The sequence below is a fragment of the Symphalangus syndactylus genome, chromosome 19 (assembly GCF_028878055.3).
Source record: "Symphalangus syndactylus isolate Jambi chromosome 19, NHGRI_mSymSyn1-v2.1_pri, whole genome shotgun sequence".
Classification (NCBI taxonomy): Eukaryota; Metazoa; Chordata; class Mammalia; order Primates; family Hylobatidae; genus Symphalangus; species Symphalangus syndactylus.
In genome coordinates, this window is record NC_072434.2 from 71,547,637 (window position 1) to 71,572,043 (window position 24,407).

Sequence of the window (24,407 nt, forward strand, 5' to 3'; positions counted from 1 at the left end):
GCTGGTAACCAGGGACATAAAAAAGGCCAAACTCAATGAACGCGCTAAGGGCCTTGACAAGAATGCCAGGCCAGCTCCAGTCTGTCATTTGCATGCCATCAACAGTGATATGGGAACCTCACTTCAGCACTTCTAAGGAGATGGGCTGTCTCGGCTCTTTAAATCTTTGCAGTTTAGGGCCTATCTTTATTTGCAATTCCACAAATCCAAAAGTCCTGAAAACCAAAAGTTTTTTCACAAGCTTGATGCAAATTCATGTGATGACAAAACCTAATTAGTGAACTGGGCTGGGCGTGGTGGGTCACGCCTGTAATCTCAGCACTTTGGGAGGCCGAGGCAGGCAGATTACCTGAGGCCGGAAGTTCAAGAGCAACTTGGCCAACATGGTGAAACCCCATCTGTACTAAAAATACAGAAATTGGCTGGGTGTGGTGGCACCCACCTGTAGTCCCAGCTACTCGGGAGGCTGAGGCAGGAGAATTGCTTGAACCTGGGAGGCGGAGGTTTCAGTGAGCCAAGATCATGCCACTGCACTCCAGCTTGGCCAACAGAGTGAGACTCTGTCTCAAAAAAAAAACAAAAACAAAAAACAAAAAAACAGAAACGCAAAACCAAAACAAAACAATAACAAAACCCAAAAAAATCCTGGAGGCCGACTTTAGGCTTTATTTTCCTATATTTACAGTGTAAACAGTCATAACTTTTGCTGTGTAAATATTAATGTGTTTGTGGGAACTTAATGTGTTTGTTTGTCACAGATCTTACTAGGAATATAACATAATATATGGTAGATCCCTTTCTAAAACATAAAAACATTCTGGCCTCAAGGGTTTCAGGTAAGGAATTATGGACCATTACTTAATTCTTAAAGTTGTAAAACCTTTGTAACTGACTTCTAGATAACTTATAGTTAGTAACAGCTTACATCAATCATCAAACCTAGCTATCGCTAATAAAAAGATAATTAATAAAAGTGGTTGTCATTTTCCCACTTGGCAAGATTTTTTCATTGTGGTCAGGGCTACATACTGGGTACGGATGGCATTAGGAGATAATGGCGAGAAAGTTGCGAACTGTACATTTCAACATCTTCTTGTCAATTGAACACTCCTTGAAAGCATGCTCTATGTCTGTAGCCAGCCTCCAAGATGATCGTCCCTTCTAGTATTCACTCATATGTAGTCCCTTCCCACACAGTACCAGGGCTGGTCTGTGTGATCAACAGCATACTGCAGAAGTGATGATACGGCACTCCTGAGGTTAGGTAGAAGACTGCTGCTTCTGTCTCTCTGATCACTTGCCCTGGAGGAAGCCTGCAGCCAGGCCATAAGGACACTCAGGCACTGGGTATGGAGAGGCCCACATTGGCAAAAACGGGAAGCCTCCAACCAACAGTCGGTGAGGAACTCAGACGTGTCCACAACAACATGGTTGAGCCAGGAAACAGATTCTCTAGTCATAGCTGAGTCTTGAGGTGACTGTGGCCCAGCAGACAGCTCAACTGCAATCTCATGAGAAACCCTGAACCAGAGCCATCCAGTCTATGATGTTCCCAGATTCCTGACCCTGAGGCACTGTGAGATAATAAATGTTTGCTATTTTAAAGCTCCTAATTTGTGGGATAATTTCTTATGCAGCAAGAGATAACCAATACAGCATCATTCATCTTTATGTTGCCAGAATCTAAAATAAAAATACCTGGGCACAAATTGGGTGCCAAAATCAGTATTTGCTGAATGAAGAGCAAATGAATGGAGGAAACTCAATCTGCATCAGAAGACTTGAATTCAAATATCTAACTTTTGAGAACAGAAGGGAACAAGTAAGTTTTCTGACTCAATGACTTTTAAATGTGAAATTGGATTTAGTGCAGTTACTTTCTCTTAAAGTTCATTTGCATGGAGGTGAAAAAAGGTTTCACTGAAGTTGCACCTGGTACACTTGGGGACTGCACTTATGTTGGCACACTCGATCAACACTCTCTCTGATCTCCGAGCAAGTGCCATGCTCCCGGGAAAGCACACACTTGAGAAAGTTACAGAAAAGCAACCTTCAGCCAAAAACAGTCTTCCCCAAGTGAGAAGCTACAATGATCACTTGACAATCTATAATCTCACTGCTTATAATCCAGGAAATATCTAAGATCGCAGTGAATTTGATGGGAGTAAAATTTATTTTTTTAAATCAGCCAGATGTCCCATCTGTACATTTCTCTCATTTTGAGGTAAGTAGCCTTTAGCATCTTTGTATAATTTTATTCAGGCAGACAATATCTTTTTACACACCTTTCCTCCCCCACCAAAAAGTTGCTCCGCGACAGTAGCTGAACCTAAGTGCACCATGGGGCACAGTTTTTTCTCTCTATGGTCCCTTAGCTCAAGATTCTAGTTTTAAAGTGTAAAAAAGAGATGCTGCAGTTCTCAGTTAAAAAAAAAAAAAAAAAAAGGAGAGAGAGAGACACTAATAAAGACTGTGAGACACCTGAAAGCAGGTACTAGGTCATATATGTATTTTTACCCCCAGCACCTCAGCAGAAGAGGTATCTAATGGAACCTCAAACATGTGTACTGCATGAATGTTATCTTTATTGTAGTAAAGGGTATATTCTTAAATCCATTCCTGGCCTTCTTTAGTGAATCAAACATATGCATTTTTTTTGTTTTTTTTTGCTACCTTGGGACCTTTGGACATGCCTGGAATGTCCTGCCTCAGCCCCTTCTCAAACGGTGGTAAATGGGAGTAAATGGTATCATACTAAGGCCCTAGCAGGAAGTCTGGGAGTCATCTTTAACTCTCTCTCTTACTTTTCCACGACTAATTCATCATCAAGTCTTACTGCTTTTAACTCTGAAAATATATCTGGAGAATCTACCATCTTCTCTCCTTCTGCCCCTGCTGCATCCCAAGCCCTCACTGGTTTCCATTGGGACCACTTTACGAGTCTCCTATCTGGATGCTGGCTTCCACTCTTCCTGTCTCTGGTCCATTCTCCACTTGGCAGCCCGCAGGATTGTTTTAAGAATGTAAATTGAAAGAAAATTCTTCCCTATTTAAAAGTCTTCCTTTTCCTTTTGAATAAAGTAAAAATTGTCTTACCTTGGTCTTCAAGTCCCTGCTGGTCTGATCCTTACCTGCTACTCTGTTCTAATTTTTGTTACTTCCTCACCACTACCACATAGCCATACGAGCCTTCTTTCAGTTAACCAAACATTACTCAAACATGACTCCACCTCTAGGAAGTGATTTTCCTAATTATTCTGCCAAGTAGGGATTCATCCCTAACAGCTACCCCTTGTTATTCTCTATTAATGTCTGCTGTTTACTTCCTTCACAGCATTTATCATCACAATTTGTCATCATATTTGTCTGTCTCCCAGATGGCCTGTACACTCTAGAAAGACTCTGGGACTATTTTCTTAACAACTGCATTTGTGCCTATTAGGCATTACTCAGCAGGGTCTGAGACACTGCAGCCACTGGAGAATGCAACGGGCACACATAAGTGAAGGACATGTCACCCACGGGACAGGAGGGGAGGGAGCTGGGGGTCACCCTGTCTCAGAGGCACCTTCCTGTAGCCCCGGCACTTACTTGCTGACAAGCCACTGCTAGCACTCATGGAGCGGCCTGGCTCAGGGCGGGATTTGGTGATAGATGGAATACTGACTGAGCCACTGAATACTGTCCGACTTTCCTGAGGCCGAGGGTTCTATAAACAAAAGCGAGAGAGACATCCTTTAGCCAGAAAGAAACTGATTTTCCTGCAGAGATGTCTATTTTTCACTATAATTACCAAGAAATAAAATCATCTTGACCAGAATGACAGAGTAAGGAACGGCAGATTATACAGTCTTTCCCACCCACAAAAGTAATAAAACCCTAATACGAAGTAAATCTCATCCTAATCAGGAATAAGTACTTATACTTACTGAAATACTTATCAGTAAACAGCATTTTTTTGGTTGTAAAAACAGTAAGTAAAAGTTATATGGTTAGATGTGACAGTGAAGTATAGAATTACATGGACATTTGCCGATAACTGAAAGCTTTTACTATGTATGACATTTTTATTTGCTTAACAGCTGATAAGTCCATTTGGAGAAAATTCTACTAAAATTATATTCTTCTCAAGAAAATGTTTTATTGACGTGATACCAAATGTGCCATTTATAAGTTCACATCCCAGTCACCAGGCATCTTTACTGCTCACACCAATAGTAGTACTGGGATTAGAAATAAGATGCTGCAATACTCACAACCTAGGTGAAGTTAGTTAATTTGGGAATATTAGTTTGAAAACTAATTTCTGACGTAAATGGTCTGGGTTTGATTTCAAAGAGTTTATAAACACGTTTATATACATTTACTTGGAAGATTTACCTACTCCTTATTGATATTTCCATTTAATTATTGAATGATTTCAGCGTGTGAGGTAGGAAAATAGGCCACAGAATGTTTTGCAAATCACACACACCTAAAGGATAGCCACATAGGTGGTGTGCAGGGTGAGCTGTCTGATTACAGTTGAGAACAGAAAGCATGCTGCCTCCCCAAAGGCCCCAATCTTTTTCAGACCAGGAGGATGAGATGTTGGGGCTGACAAAAGTCCAGAGGAGGGAAAAATATTTTAATATTCTTTATAAATCCTGGAGAAGGCAAATTACATATGCCGTGTTATTAACATCTCTTTTAACACTCATAAGGCTTTTCTCCATTTGTTGACATGATCCCAGCCTCATGTAAGCATCTTCTGATGCAAATGGTCTGGATTTGATTTCTTATAATTTATAAACAGATTTATATATATTTACTTAGAAGATTTATCTACTCCTTATTGATTTTTCTTTCATAGCTACAAAAATGATGGTAATCTTACTAGCCTATTGTCAGCCAGCCTCTCCTTCATTGGCTGTTTGTGAGGGTGTGCCATAAAGGCAGCACGGTGGCTGTGAGCACAGGCTATGGAGGCATTTGACCCACTACTCACATCTGTGCTGCACAGCTGACTGACGGCAGGGCTTGGGGTCGCTAAACTCTGTGCCCCAGTTCCCTCAGCTGTACTATGAGGATAACAACTGCCTCCTGGGGCTTGTCTGAGGATGAAGCTAATTACACTAGCAAAAAGAAAGCATGTAGCCCAGTCCCACTATGTGCTTTTCTTTCCTCTGTTCTAGTAACAACCTCATACAGCCATCTGCAATATCACTTTCAAACTTCTTTTTAGTCACATCAAAACAGCAATTCTGGCCAGGCACGGTGGCTCAGGCCTATAATCCCAGCACTTTGGGAGACTGAGGTGGGCAGATCACGAGGTCAGGAGTTCGAGATCAGCCTGGCTAATATGGTGAAACCCCCGTCTCTACTAAAAATACAAAAAATTAGCTGGGCGTGGTGGCACACGCCTGTAGTCCCAGCTACTCAGGAGGCTGAGGCAGGAGAATTGCTTGAACCTGGGAGGTGGAGGTTGCTAGAGGAGCCAAGATCGCGCCACTGCACTCCGGCCTGGGCGACAGAGCAAGACTCTGTCTCAACAACAACAACAACAACAACAACAACAACAACCCCCCAGCAATTCTGCTTGGTGGTGGGGGTATCACAAATTTTACATGTGTTAAACAATACCTTAACTCTATAATGGAAATGCAATGAAAAAAAATCACACATTAAAAGCAGTAAAAAATTCAAGTTTTGTGACTTTTCCAAAGGATCAATTTGTTAAGTAAAGCCAAATAGTTTAATTCCAACTTAAACTATAACATGCAACTTTCCTTTGAAAAGAGATGTTCTCTTCATAGAATGCTATAGGCTACCATTACTATAGGGTAATCCTTTATCTTTTCTACATCATCAGAAAATCACACAGATAGTAATAGCCACTAAGACATAACAAAATGTGACTGGAAGATATATTTATTAACCTGGTGTTCTCTCAGTGCTAACTAGTTCATTAAAATTGTTTGTTTTCTGATTATAAAGGTAATACTCATGAACTGTAGAATATATAATGAAATCATGAGACCAAAAAAGTCACCTGTGAATTCACCAGATACTAATAACAATTTGATGTGTTTCCTGCCTATCTTTTATTCCAACATAAGAGTTGATGATACTGTATCATGCTGTTTTCAAATGCAATAGAACACCAGGCTAACTAGTGTATTTTTAAAAAATGTTACAACTGTCTGCCTAATTTTACTGTTTCAAAAACACAACCTTTTCTCATCATTTTGGGCTTAGGAAATATTACTCTTTCTTCTAGTAGCTTAACATAGAGAATACATTAGAGAAATTTATCCACATACCTGCCATACATTGATAAACTTTGTGGTATAACTTATGTTTATTCATGACTTATGCTATTTAATGTTAATAGAAATCTATCTTACCTAAATGGTTTTACAAGTTTCAGCAAGAGAAAAGGCCTAAATGCTTAAACTACATTTTACATATTTTACTAAATGTCCTCATACTTGCCCTTTAAACATAGAAACCCAGGGGAACACTGTTGATAGGCACACCCTCCTCCACACTCACCACCTCATGGTCCTCAGCTTTTGGGCTGACAGTTCAGATTGTCCTGGTTATAAGTAAGCATATGGTTCCCTAGCCTCAGTTCTTTAGTCATCTTATAATTTCTTATACTGACTGCTATTACAACAACACTAAACTCTCCAGCACCTAAAATAGTTAGGTGCTGAAAGATATTTGCTGAATAAATAAATGGAAAATGAATAGATTATTCATCCCAATTTTCTAATTTGAGTAGAGATTAATTCAGTTGGCAATGTAATTTCAAAATACGATCCTTTCTGTAAAACAGTGTTTAGTTAATAATGATTTGAAGTTACAGGCCTGTGTGTGTTTTAAAGATACAAAGTAGTATTTTATGCAAACACTTAAAAGATGACTATCTTCTTTGCTATAATATGGTATAGATTAAATAATTTAACGCAGAATACAATGAAATCAGCACAAATACTTAAGGCTTTTGAGGTTAAAAGAAACAAGCAATAAAGAAATGTACTAATGTGGCTAAAAAATGTTTTTTAGTTATAATAAAAGTCTAGAACTGGAAACTGAGTTCCCAGTTGCCATGCAATTGTGAAACTCACTCCAAGGAGAGGTTAGAGCTCAGAGAAAGTTTGCAGCACTGAGCTTTCCTACATGCACCTGAAATGCCTGAGAAAAGGTTATGGCAAAACAACTAAAAAAAGGGCCAAAGCCAGCACTCAGGAAAACATGCATTAACACCACTTGAAAAGCTCCAAAGCACACATTTTGAAGAATCGCACATACTGAAAGTTGGCAACTAGTTGGCCCCAAATTTAACTGCTGCCATCTTCATGCCATCTACATGAATTTGGTTCATCTACCAAATTTGCAAAGTCCATGTAATTCTTGGTGCGTTATTTAAAGTAAATGCCTTTTTTTCCTCTAAGAAAATAAAAAAATTAAAATGGAAATAGTCAAAGCTAGCAATTCAACAGATATATATACAAGAGCAACCCTCTAAGACGCAAGCAACATGTGAACAATGCAGCAAAGAAAAGCTCAAAGGAGATGGGAATATCCGCTTCAGGCTATACTTTTTTTATTGTTTTTCTGTAAACCTTAAGATGTATTGATGTTGTCCTTTCCTATAAAACAAACCTATCCTAGAATAAATAGCAAAAATAAAGGCTACAAAATATATCTGAAACTTAGTACCAACTTAGTAACTTTATTACTTAGGCTGAAGTAATAAAGGAATGACAAAAAAAAGTTTTGTTAAAAAAAAGTTTATCATTCAGTCAGCTAGAGTTAAATAAACTTCATTATAAAGTGACAAGAAACCTAAGCCTCTGGTCCTTTCAAGGTACAAGTATGTATGATTAGGGTAAGACTTTCATTTGATGGTACAGTATTTCTAGTTACAGATGACTAACTAAAGCAACATTTCCATGGTCTTTTATATGAAAAGTTATTATTATTATTTTGAGACAGAGTCTTTATCACCTAAGCTGGACTGCAGTGGTGCAATCACGGCTCTCTGCAACTTCCACCTCCCAGGAGCAAGTGATCTTCTCCCCTCAGCCTCCCAAGTAGCTGGGACCACAGGCATGTGCCACCACATCCAGTTAATTTTTTTATTTTTATTTTTTGTAGAAATGGGGTCTCGCTATGGTTGCCCAGGCTTGTCTCAAACTCCTAGGCTCAAGTGATCCTCCTGCCTCAGCCTCCCAAAGTGCTGGGATTACATATATGAGCTATCATGCCCAGTGAAAAGTTCCTGATTAACATATACAAAATTCCTCTGGAATCCACTCCCTGCAGTCTAAGCAAACTCAGGCTTATTTTACCGTGGTTAATTTAATTTTGTCAGATAAGATATTTAAGTGATATAATAATTTAAATGTCAATAACATTTACAACATTATAATTTAGAATAATTTTATAATACAAACAACAAAAAATAAACTTTCCATCCTATAGCTAATTTTCTAATTGGAAAACTTCTACATATATAAATACAAAAATTGATCTACTATGGTTGTAAGTTAGGGGACATTATGGGAAGTGGTTTGCATGATACAATTCAAACATTTTATTATCTGCAAAACTAACTTCAGAAAATGTTGCCTTGAAGTTATTGTAAGCATACACCACTTGATGGACATATGAATATTCAGCTTTAATGGCCACCAGCTCTCCAACCTACTGCAAAGCCACTGGTAGCAAAGATACAAGCTGAATGGAAGAGACCAACAGCAGCTGCCACAATCCTTCAGAATACAGTATGCTTTTTACATTTTCTTCTTTCTTTGCTTTAGTTTTGTTACCTTGGATCCAGGTTGGAATTACATGCATTTCAGTAACTCAAAGATTAGTAAAATCTAACTTATTTTTGGAATTTTTGTTACTCATTAATATTAATTTTTTAACTTTTCACTTTGGAGATTTTTAAGCTTTTCAAAAAGGGGTTTATTGTAGATAGGTCTGTGGATGGGTTCTACCACAGACTTCAACCTCACTAAATATAAAACATTTCACTGAATTGAACTGGTTATAGGGTAAGAAGCTAAAAAATTCAGAAATTCTGGGAGCCCTTTCCTGTTTGTTTTAACAGAATAGAGAGCTATTTCTTACGATGGGAAAATCTTTTATTAAACATAGATAAATCTTTAATACCGTGTTTCAGAAATGAAAACTGAAATCTTCCCTATTCCTCCATCTTCTTCCTCAAAAGAAGAAACAAAATAGAAATGGGAAAGAAGAGGAAGATAAATAGAGGAAGAGGAAGAGGAGAAGTTTGGCAGAAGATAAATAGGCCAAAGGAAAAGGTTCACAAGATGGCACCATCTCAGCGGTGTTACTTATTAAGCCAGGCAAAAGGAAATCCATACATGGTTAGTGAAAGTTAACACCTGACTCAGCTGTTCATACCCTCAGAGTCATAAAGCTTGGTGTACCAGGGACAGAGCGTAGAGACGGGGAATATTCAGGGTTTATGGAATCAGGAGAGAGAAATTTTTCAGCAGAATTAACAGTCATGTGATAGATGTGTTCAAAGTTGATCGGAGAGGAGATCAGACCGGAGTGATGATGAGGGGATGGATAAGGGAAACCTGGCTATCAAAAACAAAAGAAAGATGAAAAAAGGCAATAAGGTGATGAAAATGGATTCACATTTCACACAACATGCACATAGAACAAATGGAATAGTATCTTATATCAGAGCTGAATCCTTAATGAAATACTTTTAGGTCTTAGAAAGTTAAATTTTGTAATACTCTTGCCAGTTACTTAAATAGCTGATTTGCAAAAGATCATTCTTTTTTATAAAATTATTCTTTAATTAAAATAAGGAGAAATTGGACTTTCAGAGATACAAGACTTTCAGAGTTTAGTTCAGTATTTTCTTATGTAATAACACAATCAAAATATGGCAAAAATCTATCAAAAACATTAAGCATAGAAAAAGCAAGAAACAAGAAAATGGAACAAGTGAACCTACAACAGCTTCTAAATAGATGTGTTATGAAACCGTTTCTTTAGAAATCTAAAACCACGTAAAACCATTCCCTGATAATGTGTTTGTTTTTACTGATGTTATTTCCTTACAACAGTTAACCATGGAATATACTAATTATTGGTTTACCTTTAAGCAGCCCAAGCTTATCTCCATTTAGACACCCAAAAATAACATGTTTGTTTTCTTAACAAGGTAAAAATCTTCCCTTCAATGTTCAGGTATATTTTTTTAAATGAAATAATGTAATATCAAAGATATAGAAAAAAGCTGTTGAATCCAAGGACTAACTTTAGAGATAAAAGAACTACTTCTGAATATGCAGGAACTATCACTCAGTAGCCAGTCACCTTCTCTAAAGGGAATTTTCAAGATTCAGTTCTTGAAGAACATGATCCCTTCATTAGAGGCAGAGGGTGAATGGCGTGTTGGAGAGAGTGCTAACTGAATCCAGCATAGCATTCACGTTCCCATGAGCTGAGATGAACCTGCTTTGTAAAAAGATCGCATAAATTACCTAGGCTTAAAAGAAAGTCTCCTCTGTAAGGTCTTGTTTTTATTCTAGATATATGAATAAAATCAGTACCTTCTGAGGTTTTACTGACGTACATGAAACTTTGACTTTAAGAAGCAAAATTACATCTTAAAGCTCCAGGATGTCACTAAGCTCGAAAATATACTTTTATTAACAATTTTAGTAATGGATAAAAAGCTAGGAGAAATGTAATGTGCTAAAAATAAATCTTCTAGAGGTAAAGTATTATTCTTGCATCCAAATTAGAGAAAAATTTGTTCTTTATTACAAATAGCAACCATGTATTAAAACAGTAAATTATTTTAAAAATTCAAGAAAATGAATATAGCATCTATTTATAAGCCACACACCATCTTATATTAATGCTTATATTGTCTTGGCTCACTTAGATACAAATAAAGGTTTGCATCTGATACAGGAATATGACTCCCTTAGTCTCACTGCTCCTTCCATATTCAAAAAGCAAACAATTCTGTTTCAAGAACATCTGGCACAAAAGCAACAGAATTAAATTTCTAAAGACATACAATAAACTTTCTAAGTTTATAAGTATTTCACAGGAAAGTGATACTGATTTGAATAAATTAAAATATAAAAATGTCTGGGACACATGTTCTTTGAATAGATGACAACATGTGGCTTTGGTATTTAAAAACTCATATATGTTAACATTAGATAAATTTAATTCATCTTTATTTTATGAGACAGTTTGTAATAATTCCATTTCAATGGAAAGAACATATTAACATCTGAGAATACATTAAAATATCACAAGCTTTTCAATAGATACATACACAAGTACAGGCATGCATATTATTATTATTTTCAGACATGCATATTATTGTATTTACTAGTGTCTACTCTGAGATAAAGATGGTTCTGGGCACAAAGTAAGTGCTCAATAAATATTTGTTAGATGATTAAATGGATGCCTATAAAAAAGCCCCAGGTTATATGTCCTTTGGTAGTGAAATAGAAAAAAGTTATGTGAAAATAAAATCTGGTTGTGAAGAACAGGAATTCAGACAGATAAAATCTTTGATGCATACTACGTGTACAGGTGAAGAAACAGGTTTCAAAAATTTACACCAACTTCTTGTCCTGGAAATACAAAAGCACTTACGTGATAAGAAAACATTAAAGCAATGAAAGGCACATTAAAAACTGAATTGCAATGAGAGGGCAAAAAGTCACCTGTGTTAATGCCAAAAAGAATGATTATCATGTGTTAACAAAATCAGGTGACAACAAACACTAAAAATCAAGCGGTCTAATGATTCTGTGGAAAATGCTATCTTCACTTGTTTTGCTGATCAATATAGACCTTATTTTGAACAAAAAATAAGATACAGATTTTTTCTTTTTCTTTTATCTCTTTTTTTTTTTCTTAAAGTGATGGAAGGAAGAGGGAAGAAAATGTAGAGTGAGGAGGGATCTCTGATAAAAAAAATTCTTATAATGTTTGAAATCTGACATTTTGGCATCAAGGTGCATAGTCTTATTGGATATGAAGGTCTGAAAGAACTCTGGAACATTAGCAAACTGATTTTTCACCTGATGGCAGAAGGATACCAAGCAGAGTAACATTCTGTTAAACACTGTAATATGTGGGCTAGAATAGAATGTCTACAAACATTTTCTATACTACTTCTAGCTACATTGTCGGAATGTATGAGATAAAAACATTCTTTTCTGTGTAAAATAAAAGTGTAAGAAATTTAAATTTTAAAGGAATATCTATTAAAACCTTGTAACTACTGAAATAATTTATTTGCTGATGTTTTGCTTTGCAACTTACATATTTGAAATTTGTATCCTGCTATCCCTACATAATGCTAACCACATATTATGTATTGAAAAAACTACCAACTCAATTTAAAAAGCTTAATTAAAATACTACACAGCACTTGACTTATCAAATATAAGTCATAAATATATTCACATTTCAATTGTTTATCACAATTTAAAAAATTCTTTAAGGTATTTTGTGCCTGACATCCCATCTTCCATAAGGAAAAACAACAGGCTTTGGACTCTGTAGTTATGTTATGTTTACTTCTGAGGTTAAAGGAAAACCAGACTCAGGACTTTAAGCAAATGTTCCTAATGGGAAAAGAATGGAGAGAAATCTGAGATCTCACTCCCAGGAAAAGGTTGAAAAAAAAAATAGTATAGCTTTTAAACATGATAGAAAAGGATAACAGTTTTAATATTTAATGTGCTCGACCTGAAAAATTTTAAAAGTACTGTATCAAGATAAGCTGTAATCTAGTTTTTGCACTTTTTAAATATTTACTCAGCACAGCTAACCCTATTCCAAAAACACAAATGATTAATGAGGCCTGTTTGAACTCCACAAAGTATATTACTATGAATATATAATAATATTTTGATATTATTGGTAATGGTAATAAGAATGTCACATTCATTCATAAGCAAGCAGTGCCAACTGATGAACTGAGATATTTACAATGAAGAACTCAGACTTGAATGCAGATATTTTTTCTTCCCATGAAATAAATGCAAACCTCCCTTTAAAAGGCGTTTTTTTAAATTTAAAGAAACTTGACTGCACACCAAACTATATTATCAATCAATTTCTCTGTCAGTGATAGATGTTTATATCTTCTATCACTGTAGTGTTGATAATGGGGTTAATTAAGACAGATTTCCTTAGACAGCAATTTGGGTCAAGATTCACAAATCATCTCCCAAATGGTCATGAAATATGAATTATACTTAAAATTCTGTGCAAAATTTAGCAGCTATCACTACCAATCAAAAGGGTCATTTTTAAAGTTTTAATAGTATGCTGAGAGAACTATGGTACCGAAATGTACAGAGCCTGGCTAATTCCACTAATGTTCTTAATTTAAACATGACCAGTCTGAGAGCCTAATCTTCATATTGTTAAAACAGAATAGTTCTCCAATGTTGTACCTTTTTTTCTTTTTTTGAGTTAGGGTCTTGCTCAGTTGCCCAATGCAACAGCAATCATAGCTCCCTGCAGCCTCAAACTCCTGGGCTCAAGTAATCCTCCCACCTTAGCCTCCCGAGTAACTAGGACTACAGGCACACATTACCATGCCCAGCAATGTTTTTATAGAAATGGGGTCTTGGTCAGGCTTGGTGGCTCACGCCTGTAATCCCAGCACTTTCAGAGGCCGAGGCGGGCGGATCACGAGGTCAGGGTTCGAGACGAGCCTGACCAACATGATGAAACCCCATCTCTACTAAAAATACAAAATTAGCCGGGCATGGTGGCGGGTGCCTGTAATCTCAGCTACTCAGGAGGCTGACGCAGAAGAATTGCTTGAACCTGGGAGGCAGAGGTTGCAGTGAGCCGAGATCACACCGTTGCACTCCAGCCTGGGTGATAGAGTGAGACTCCATCTCAAAAAAAGAAAAAAAAAAAGAAAAAAAAGAAATGGGGTCTTGCTTATGTTGCCTGGGCTGGTCTTGAACTCCTGGCCTCAGCAATCCTCATGCCTTGGCCTCCCAAAGTGCTGGGATTACAGGCATGAGCCACCACACCTGGCCTATGTTATACTTTTTCATGTACAACTGACCAGGTAACATGTTTGTAACTGGGTAAAGGAAAAAGATTTAATTTCACAACTATCAGAGAGATGTAACCATTAATGATCAAGTTATGCGGTTCTCTGGGAGAAAAAAAAAGAGTAGGCCAAATATCTGTATTGATTTGCTAACACGTAGTGAAATTTTAGTGATTTGGTAACCACATTCCAAATTTGGTATAGAACCTCTCCAAATCTGGTAGTTTCTTCCACCACCAATAGTAAACCTAGGCATGGGAGAAATTCTCCAATATGGAACTAAGTAAGAACCTGATTTGTTTGGCTTTTGACAGAAGTCTCAATTTTATGTTTTGTTCATCAGGTATGTCATCATGTATCTTAGACATATTGTGGTATACTGAGAGAAACATTTCCTCATTACATTCACATATCCTTTGAAGTCTACGCATGTATTTAAGCCTATGTATTTATATTCCCCCCACACCCGCCCTTTTTTACATTCACTCTTAATTCCTCTTACCATGGGCAGATCTTTCAGGATCTGTATTCCATCTCCAGGACCCATGTGTGCTATGTGGTTAAAATTAGTTGGATTAGAAATTAATTTATTTCTCATTTCTGGATCTCGTAGCATTTCCCTGTAAGACAAAGCATCTGTTTAGATACTTTTTCCAGTTAATTTATGTAGCTTATGAAAAAAATTAAGCTTAATTTTAATAAAAATACAACTGTTAAATCACATTAATAAGAATATAGAGTAACAGAATATACTCAATTAAAAATGTACTTCCTTAGAATATTTTAAATTAAAAAAAAGATCTTATGATTTTAGGTGGAACAGTAGAGGGTCTTTTTAAATACTTAAGACATCAAAGAAGCTCTACTTTGTTTTACATATAATTCTGAACATTTTATGTATCTCTTTAAAAATGATTGATAACACTACAGAAACGGTCTTATATGTAACTGTAAATACTACAATCCTACTTCTGTTTGCTCATGAAGAGAGTAGTTAGTCTGAACTTCTTAGACATATACAGGCTTACTGTATGCACAGCTATGTCCTATGCTTATATTGTAGAAAGGTACACAATCCAAAAATATGACTATTCTATATACATAGAGAAGTGAATGAAGTGAATAAAAATATGGTACTTTAATCCAGTGCATACTCACAATTTTGAGAATATTAATTAAAATGATACTGAGAAGTTACATTCATTATTGCAGTTTTTGACACCACAGATGAATGAGATTTTCAGATACCCAATTTTCCTTCCAAATCAAATATAGTATCATCACCAAGTAGTCCTTCAGATGGTACAAGCAGGCATGGATGATAGTACAGGTTAAGTATCTACCTCCTCTGCTGCATTCTTTCCTCTTCTGGGACTCTGAAGGAATAACGCCGCTTATTGTTAATATTTCTAACCATTTGTTTCCGACTATTATCTGATGTTTCAGGAACTACCAGTTCGTCCCCTTCTGTTAAAATAAAAATACAAACGATAATGATGTTTTTTAAACTGTTAAAATGCTTTTTATCTATTAACCTCCAAGACAGTACAAACATTGATAGTACAAGTATATGCAATTCTGGTTTTTAAATGTTGTGTTGATAACCACAGTAAATAATATTTAACAGAACCTATGTAAACAGATAATATGCTGAAAGTAAACATAGCTTACAAAATATACTGTCACTTTTACTTGATTATAAACACAGTAGGACATAATTTTACTAGAAGAAAACTGTAGTTGCCTTGGTGTTCTGTCACTCTAATCAGCCACCCTACCCCAGTATCTCAATACTATATTTTCTCTCCCTCCAGGTACTGATTTCAATGGCTTAGGGTGTTGTTAAAGAGCTACTATTGTTACCCTGAACAGTAATCAGGCATAAATGGTAAGCTTGATTTACCATAAATGGTAAATAACAATTACAACTATCTTTACATAATAAAAAAAATTCCTTTGCAAGGTTCAATCTATGAGATATGGAGTAAAAAGAAGGAGCTGTGCTCCCACTACCCTTCCTTTACAAAAGGTAAGAATCTGTTGCTATTTCTCCTCTTCTGATCTTGGGGGTAGATGATGTTTAATCATATACACCTAGCAACCCAGTGATAAGTCTTATCCGATGTCAGTTTTAATATCTAGAAGTAAATAAAACTGTCTGCCAGGGACTCCCAAAACATGCTGGGCTGTATGAAAATAAGAAAAAAATAGACAACTGTATCCATGTAACACAACAAAGGGTGTCATTATAAATAAGATAAGGAAAAACAGGAAAGTTTAGAAGTTTTCAACACCCAAAAAGCTGAAGTGAGGAGGAGGTGCGAAGAAGCCAAATGAGCCTAGAAGAAAACAAAGGTGATAATCAGCAGAAATGCAACATGATCGTCGTGGCATAATAATATGGCTTAGGCAGACTGCTTTCCTAACAATAAATATTTTAAAAATAGAATTATTATTATTATTTGTTTGAGGCAGGGTCTTGCTCTGTTGCCCAGGCTGGAGTGTAGTGGCACCATCATAGCTCACTGCAGCCTCGACCTCCTGGTCTCAAGTGATCCTCCTGTCTTGGCCTCCCAAAGAGCTGGGATTACAGGCACATGCACCATCATGCCCATCCAAAGAACAGAATTTTTGAAGTGAATGAGAATGTGGGACATAAATTTGGAATTTGAGAATTATAAGGGTAAAGCAGGTCTTGGAGACTTAGGGTGGCAATGGGAGATTTTGGACAGGCAGAGGGCTGCAGGAACACTTTGACCTCTTAAGAAATGATGGAGAAAGCAAAACACAGAAAAAGAAAGAACCTCTTGAGATGGGATTTCCTTCCTTTTTCAAAGAAAAAGACAACTACATTAAAATTTTGTCAGGTCCCTCTTCTCCAAGATCTACCTCTACTCTTAGCCTAGAGTAGAAAGATGAAAAAGCATGGGAAAAGACAAGTCGGAATAGGTTTTGTCTTATAGACACATAGTGGGTATGAACACATTTACGACCAGCAGTCACACACAGTGAGAATAGGGTGGAGCCAATCTTATACAAATATGTGGAGTTCCTCTAAGAAACAGAATACAGGCACACCTTGGAAAAAGTGCAGGTTCAATTTGAGACCACATAATAAATACCAAAATAAAGCAAGTCACACAATTTTTTTGGTCTTCCAGTGCATATACATTATGTTTACATTATACTGTAGTCTGTTAAGTGTGCAACAGTATGTGTCTAAAAAAATACATATCATAATTTAAAAATGCTTTATTGCCAAAAAATGCTAACAATCATCTTCGCCTTCATGAGTCGTATTCTTGTTGATAGCTGGAGGGTCTTGCCTCGATGTGGATAAGCTGCTGACTGAGCAGGGTGGTGGCTGCTGAAGGCTGGAATGGCTGTGGCAATTTCTTAAAGTGAGACATCAATAAAGTTTGCCACTCTAACTCCTCCTTTCACAAAAGACAGTTCTCCATAGCATAATGATGCTGTTTGGTAACATTTTACCCACGGTAGAATTCCTTTCAAAATTGGAGTCAATCCTCTCAAACTCTGCCTCTGCCCTATCACCTTAGTGTATGTAATATTCTAAATATTTTCTTGTTTTTTCAACAATGTTCTTAACATCTTCACCATGAGTAGATGCCATTTCAAGAAACCATTTTTTTTTTTTTTGCTTACCCATGAGATACAACACCTCATCCAATCAAATTTATCATGCGATTGCAGCAATTCAGTCTCCTAATTCTAGTAGTTCTCTTGCTCTTTTCATCACATCTGTAGCTATTTCCTTCACTGATGTTTGGAACCTCTAAAAGTCATCCATGAGGGCTGGAATCTGCTTCTGCCAAACTCCTGTGAATGTTGGTATTTTGACCTCCTCCCAAGAATTACACGTTCTTAATGGCATCTAGAATGGTGAATCCTTTCCAGAGGGTTTTCAATCTATTTTGCCCAGATTCATCAGAGGAATAACTATCTGTGGCAGCTATGGCCTTATGAAATGTGTTTCTTAAATGATCAGACTTAAAAGTCAAAATGACTCCTTTATCCACGGGCTACAGAATGGATGCTGTGTTAGCGGATGTGAAAATAACATCATTAATCTCCTTGTACCTCTCCATCAGAGATTTTGGGTGACTTAGGTGCATTGTCAATGAGCAGTAATATTTTGAAAGAAGTATTTCTTTTCTGAGCAGTAGATCTCAACAGTGGGCTTAAAATTTTCAGTGACATCCTGTAAACAGATGTGTTGCCATCCAGACTTTGTTGTTCTGCTTATAAAATATAGGCAGAGTAGAGTTACCATAATTCTTTTTTTTTTTTTTTTTTTTTTTTTTTGAGATGGAATTTCGCCCTTGTTGCCCAGGCTGGAGTGCAATGGCGCAATCTCGGCTCACTGCAACCTCCACCTCCCAGGTTCAAGTGATTCTCCTGCCTCAGCCTCCTGAGTAGCTGGCTAATTTTGTATTTTTAGTAGAGACAGAGTTTCTCCATGTTGGCCAGGCTGGTCTTGAACTCCTGACCTCAGGTGATCTGCCTGCCTCGGCCTCCCAAAGTGCTGGGATTACTGGTGTGAGCCACCATGCCTGGCTGAGTTACTGTAACTCTTAAGGGCCTAGGATTTTTTCGAATGGTAAATGAGCACTGGCTTCAACGTAAAGCCACAAGCTGCATTAATCTCTAACAAGAGTCAGCCTGTCCTTTGAAGCCAGACATTGACTTCTCTCTAGCTATGAAAGTCCTAGATGGCATCTTCTTCCTATAGAAGTCTGTTTTAGCTAAACTGAATTTTGTATTGTTCAGTGTAGCCACCTTCATCAATTATCTTAGCTATGTCTTCTGGATAAATTGCTGAGCTTGTACATCAATACTTGCTGTTTCACCTTGCATTTTTATGTTATGGAGATGGCTTCCTTCCTTAAATCTCATGAGCCAAACTCTGCTAACGTCTTTTCTACTGCAGGTTCCTGACAGCTCTCAGCTTTTATAGAATTGAAGAGAAAGCTTTGCTCTGGATTAGGCTTTGGCTTCAGGGAATGTTGCGGCTGACAGTCTATCCAGATCACTAAAACTTTCTTTGTAGCAGAAATAAGGTTGTTTCACTTTCTTATCATATGTTCTCTGCAGCAGCACTTTAATTTCTTTCAAGAACTTTTCCTTTGCACTCATGACTTGGCTAACTGTTGCAAGAGGCCTAGCTTGCAGCCTGTCTCGACTTTCAATATACCTTCCTCATTAAGTTTAATCATTTCTAGCTTTTGATTTAAAGTAAGAGATGTGCGACTCTTCAGTTGAACACTTAGAGTCTATTGTAGGGCTATTAATGGGCCTAATTTCACTATTGTTGGTTCTCAGAGAATAGAGAGGCCCAATGAGAGGGAGGGAGACCAGGGAACAGCTGCTTGGTGGAACAGTCAGAACACACACATTTATCAATTAAGTTTGGCATCTTATATGGGCATGGTTTGTGGCACCCCAAAACAATTACGATAACCTCAAATTTGGATCACTGATCACCGATCACCGTAACAGACAGAATAACAGTGAAAAAGTTTGAAATATTCCAAGAATTACCAAAATGTGAAACAGAGACATGAAGTCAACACATGCTGTTGGAAAAATGGCACCAAGACTTACTGGAGGCAGGGTTACCATAAACCTGCGATCCGTAAAAAATGTAGTATCTGTGAAGCACGATAAAGTGGCACACAATAAAACAGGGGTATGCCTGTATAAAACTAAGTATGGGTCTTGGAAGTGAAGTATCTAAAGCTTACATTTCATTAACTTCACGAAGTATCCATCTCTGAATGAGAATCACTTCTAAAACCTGAATATCCTTTCTTAAGTCATAATGGAGTCTTACCACAGACTTCTGCTATATTCACCAGCCTGTTCACCAAGAAACATCTGGTTCCAAGACAATGTACCAACGCACTGAACCAGAAATCAAGCAATTTTGTGTATTCCAGTACTTAATAACACAAAACACACCAACAAAATAAAACAAAACCAACAAAAAAAAATCACAGAAAAACTTCTGACGGATTTTTTTTTTGATAGTAGAAAAGCCAAATTTATTGCAGGAATATGGGGTAGGTGGGAGAAAACCATTAAGATAATAATTTCATAGCCAGGCGCGGTGGCTCATGCCTGTAATCCCAGCACTTTGAGAGGCCAAGGCGGGTGGGACACGAGGTCAGGAGATGGAGATCATCCTGGCCAACATGGTGAAACCCCGTCTCTACTAAAAATACAAAAAAATTAGCTGGGCATGGTGGTGCGTGCCTGTAATCCCAGCTACTCAGGAGACTGAGGCAGGAGAATCACTTGAACCCAGGAGGCGGAGGTTGCAGTGAGCTGAGATGGTGCCCCTGCACTCCAGCCTCGCAACAGAGCGAGACTCCGTCTCCCCCCTCAAAAAAAAAAAAAAATTAACTACCCCAAAATAAAGGGTCTAAACATTTTAATGTGTTTTCTTGAAGCCAGTATTTTTACTTATATTTGTCTACTTAAATTATTTTAAATACTGGCCAGGCATGATGGCTCAGGCCTATAATCCCAGTACTTTGGGAGGCTGAGACAGGTGGATCATTTGAGGTCAGGAGTTCAAGACCAGCCTGGCCAACATGGTGAAACTCCATCTCTACTAAAATTACAAAAAATTAGCTGGGTGTGGTGGTGCACACCTATAATCCTAGCTACTCAGGAAGCTGAGGTGGGAGGATCACTTGAACCCAGGAGAAGGAGGATGCAGTGAGCCAAGATTGTGCCACTGCACTATAGCCTGGGCAACAGAGTCAGACTCCGTCTCAAAAAAAAAAAAATATTTTAAATACATAATGTACTGTAAATACATCCTCGCTAACAGACCTGCCATAACAGATCAGAAATTTACAAATACTTCTATTATATAGAAATTTGCTGCTATGACACAAAAATGACTTTATTATATAGAAGAGGGCACCATAATAATATTCGTTAAAAGTGAGACTTTAACTCTTTGGACACCCTGACAGGCAAACAACATTTAATTCTATGTGAACAGTCTCCCTGGCATTTTATGTGTGGTATGTAATGACATGTGTGTGACCTCAATATTTTGGTCACTGATCAAATATTCTCCCCTCCTGTCTGTAACACTCTGGGTCTCCATTCCCTCTCCTGATTCCAGGCACTCCCATGACTCTCCTCTCTTTCCTGCTTCTTCCTATGCTGACATCACCACTTTCAAAGTGCTAGGCCCTGTACACTGGCAGAAGATATGTTCCTGAAGACATATTCCTCAACTCTAGATGAGTATTTATAATTTTAATGTTACAAATTTTGGTTAGGTTCTACAATATTGAAAATACAGAAGACATAAACAGCTACACTTTCTTTACTTACTCAGGTACTCCACAGAAAAATAACAAGGTATGTCAGAATCAAATACGTGAGCTTAAACAGAACGACTTTTTGCTCAGTAATTTATTCTAATATATTAAGAATGTGACAGTGGCCAACATCATAGACTTGGAGTAAGATACGCCTGTGTTGAAATCTGGACTCTGGCACTTATTATTAATGTGACCTTGGGCAGTTAGCTTAGAAATAATATTTCCAATGAAGCTATCCCTATGAATATATATATTTTCTTACCTGCCATCTTATTTTTGAAATATATTAATCTAATGGTCTCCAACCCTAAAAGATTTAATGATCCTTCATTGTTTAAGGGTCGAACCTAAAATAAAAAACAAAATTAGTATTTCAACAAAACCTTTAAAAATTAAATTATAAAACTTTTGTCCTACTTATAAAGCACATCTTATTAAGACTTCTCATTTATCTACTTCAAAATACAGCCCTCTCAGAAAAATCAACAATAATTCTGACTGGAAAGGTATAATACTATCTAATTTGAACAAACAAACTTGCAATGATAACATTTTAAAGGAAGGCTATCCTAAGCAAATGAACAAATAAGTAGAAATACATTTAAACCTTAGACTTTTTAAAGCCATTAATGACCAAACAGTTACACTAAGAAGATATCAACACAGCTGATTTATGAATTCTTACTATCAAAAACTAAATGCATACATATGATGGAGATGGAAGGGTAGATCACTGGGGAAAGGAGGGACTGTCAATAAACAGTGACTGAGCAACTGGTTATATGGAACCAAGCATCAATTCCAATTGGATTAAAAACATAAACGTAATAGGCCAAGCTTTACAATGTTTGGAGGCTGGGTATACACATTTAAAAAAGATTTTTTAAAAAAGGTAAAATGTTTGGAGGAGAATAGAATGTATCTTATGACCTTAAGGTAGGAAAGAGTTTCTTAAACAAGAGAAAAAAGACAAACATAAAGGAAAAGAAAGATACATTTAACTACATTAAAATTAGTAACTTCTGTTAAGCCAAATACAAATGAATGAATAGGTCACAAAGAAGAAAAGGATTTACATATCCATCATTAGCCAGTATCCACAATGTATAAAGAATTCCAATAAATAAGAAAAATATGGCCAATCCAACAGCAAAATGAGCAAAAAGCATGACCAGGCATTTCATGGAAGAGGAAATATGAATGATAAATAAACATACAAAAGACTTTCAACTACACAGTTAATTAGCGACATGCAAATTGAAACTTCAATGAAATACTACTTTGTAACCATTTACAAAACCTATGAATCCTGACAATGGAAAGTACTAGGATGTGGATAAGAATTCCTTTATGCTGTTGATGGGAGTATTGGTTGGTACAATTACTTTGGAAAATAATATGACACTATCTCATAAAGCTGACTGAACTCCTTATGTCCCATCAATTCTGCTCCCAGGTATATGACTCAAACTCCTGAAAACTATTCCAAAAAACATATACAGCAACATCACGATTGCAAAAAGCTAGTAAATAATTCAATGTCTCCCAGTCAGGGAACAGACAGTAGTGCTAAGTTCACCCGACAGAATATTTTATAGTACTGAAAGGCAACAAACTATATGGTATATGTAACAACATGAATGAATGAGACTCAGTGGATGAGTAAAGAAAGCAAGATAGAAAATGACTATATATTATAACATTTTTATAAAGCTCAAAACCAAGCAAAACTGAAAGCTATATTATTTAGGGATACTTAAATATGCAAAAATTCTGTATTTTAAGAAAAGCAAAGGAATGACAAGCACAACATGATGCAGTTTGCAGTTATATGAGTGATGTTCTGATTCTCAGGTTAGGAGGTAGGTTCATGAGTGATCAGTTTATTATTATCCTTCACAAAGGCCACGTATCTATTCTTTCACATACATTGCAAAAATTACATGATAAAAATCAAATAGGGCTGAGCGCAGTGGCTCATGCCTGTAATCCCAGCACTTTGGGAGGCCGAGGCAGGCAGATCACTTGAAGTAAGAAGTTCGAGGCCAGCCTGGCCAACATGGTGAAACCCTGTCTCTACTAAAAACACAAAAATTAGCAGGGCATGGTGGTGTACACCTGTAGTCCCAGCTACTCTGGAGGCAGAGGTGGGAGAATTGCTTGAACCCAGGAGATGCAGGCTGCAGTGAGCTGAAATCATGTCACTGCACTCCAGGTTGGATGACAGAGGGAGACCCTGTCTCAAAAACAAAAACAGAAACAAAACAAAACAAAACAAAAACAAAAAAATCCACAGAAAAGTAACAATGACCAATCCAAATTTACGAACTAGAGGATATTTTAGTTGCTTTAGATAATCTGGCAGTATTTACAAGAGCTTTTTAAACTGCTATTATGATTTTAAACGGGTGCTAATTTTGAAATATGATCTCAGCTACTTTCACGTATTCTGTAAACCCTGTCCCCCAACTAATCATACATGCTATATATATAATGACATCTATCTATATGAAACTATTGCTCTTCATTTTTGCAAACTAGCAGTTCTATAATTGTAAAAATTCTCTTTGTTATGGAAACAGGATTACACATTAAGAAAAATATTATGTTTTATTAGGAATATATGACATCTTTATTTTTCAATTATGAGACACTTAAACAGTTTTGGTTCTAAGTTCAATTACTTTTCTAGCCTGTTAAATCTGTCGCCACAGGATTAAACACTGGGTGAATGACAGTTATAATTCATAATACTCATGTACTCTCTCAGAGCTCCTTAATCCAAAAGTGGAAGGTAACACTGACATTTTAAGTTGTAGGATATATTCTAGTTGTTCATAATAACAACAATCATCCTTTGCATAAACCAAATATAGTAAAATTAGTATGGTTTTAGCTAGGCATAAGGAAATTGACCAACTTTATTTCTGTTTCTATTT

At 36.8% G+C, this 24,407-nt stretch overlaps 1 protein-coding gene across 20 annotated transcripts in view; it reads right to left on the reverse strand.

The window, feature by feature from the left end:
• The window catches only part of CDC42BPA (CDC42 binding protein kinase alpha), a 313,445-nt gene that overhangs the window by 9,723 nt on the left and 279,315 nt on the right, over positions 1–24,407 (reverse strand). For 13 of the 20 annotated variants that reach the window (XR_008649731.2, XM_055235029.2, XM_055235020.2 and 10 more), the window contains 5 exons: positions 21,731–21,815; positions 15,445–15,568; positions 14,604–14,721; positions 9,424–9,609; positions 3,592–3,709 (listed from right to left, as the gene is read on the reverse strand). Coding sequence is in view for 19 of the 20 variants with exons in the window: in XM_055235029.2 (XP_055091004.1) it covers positions 3,592–3,709; positions 9,424–9,609; positions 14,604–14,721; positions 15,445–15,568; positions 21,731–21,815 (631 nt within the window). In the remaining variant the exon portion in view is untranslated. The remainder of the gene's footprint in view (positions 1–3,591; positions 3,710–9,423; positions 9,610–14,603; positions 14,722–15,444; positions 15,569–21,730; positions 21,816–24,407) is intronic. The other 7 variants (XM_055235037.2, XM_055235031.2, XM_055235033.2 and 4 more) reach the window with 1 other exon arrangement.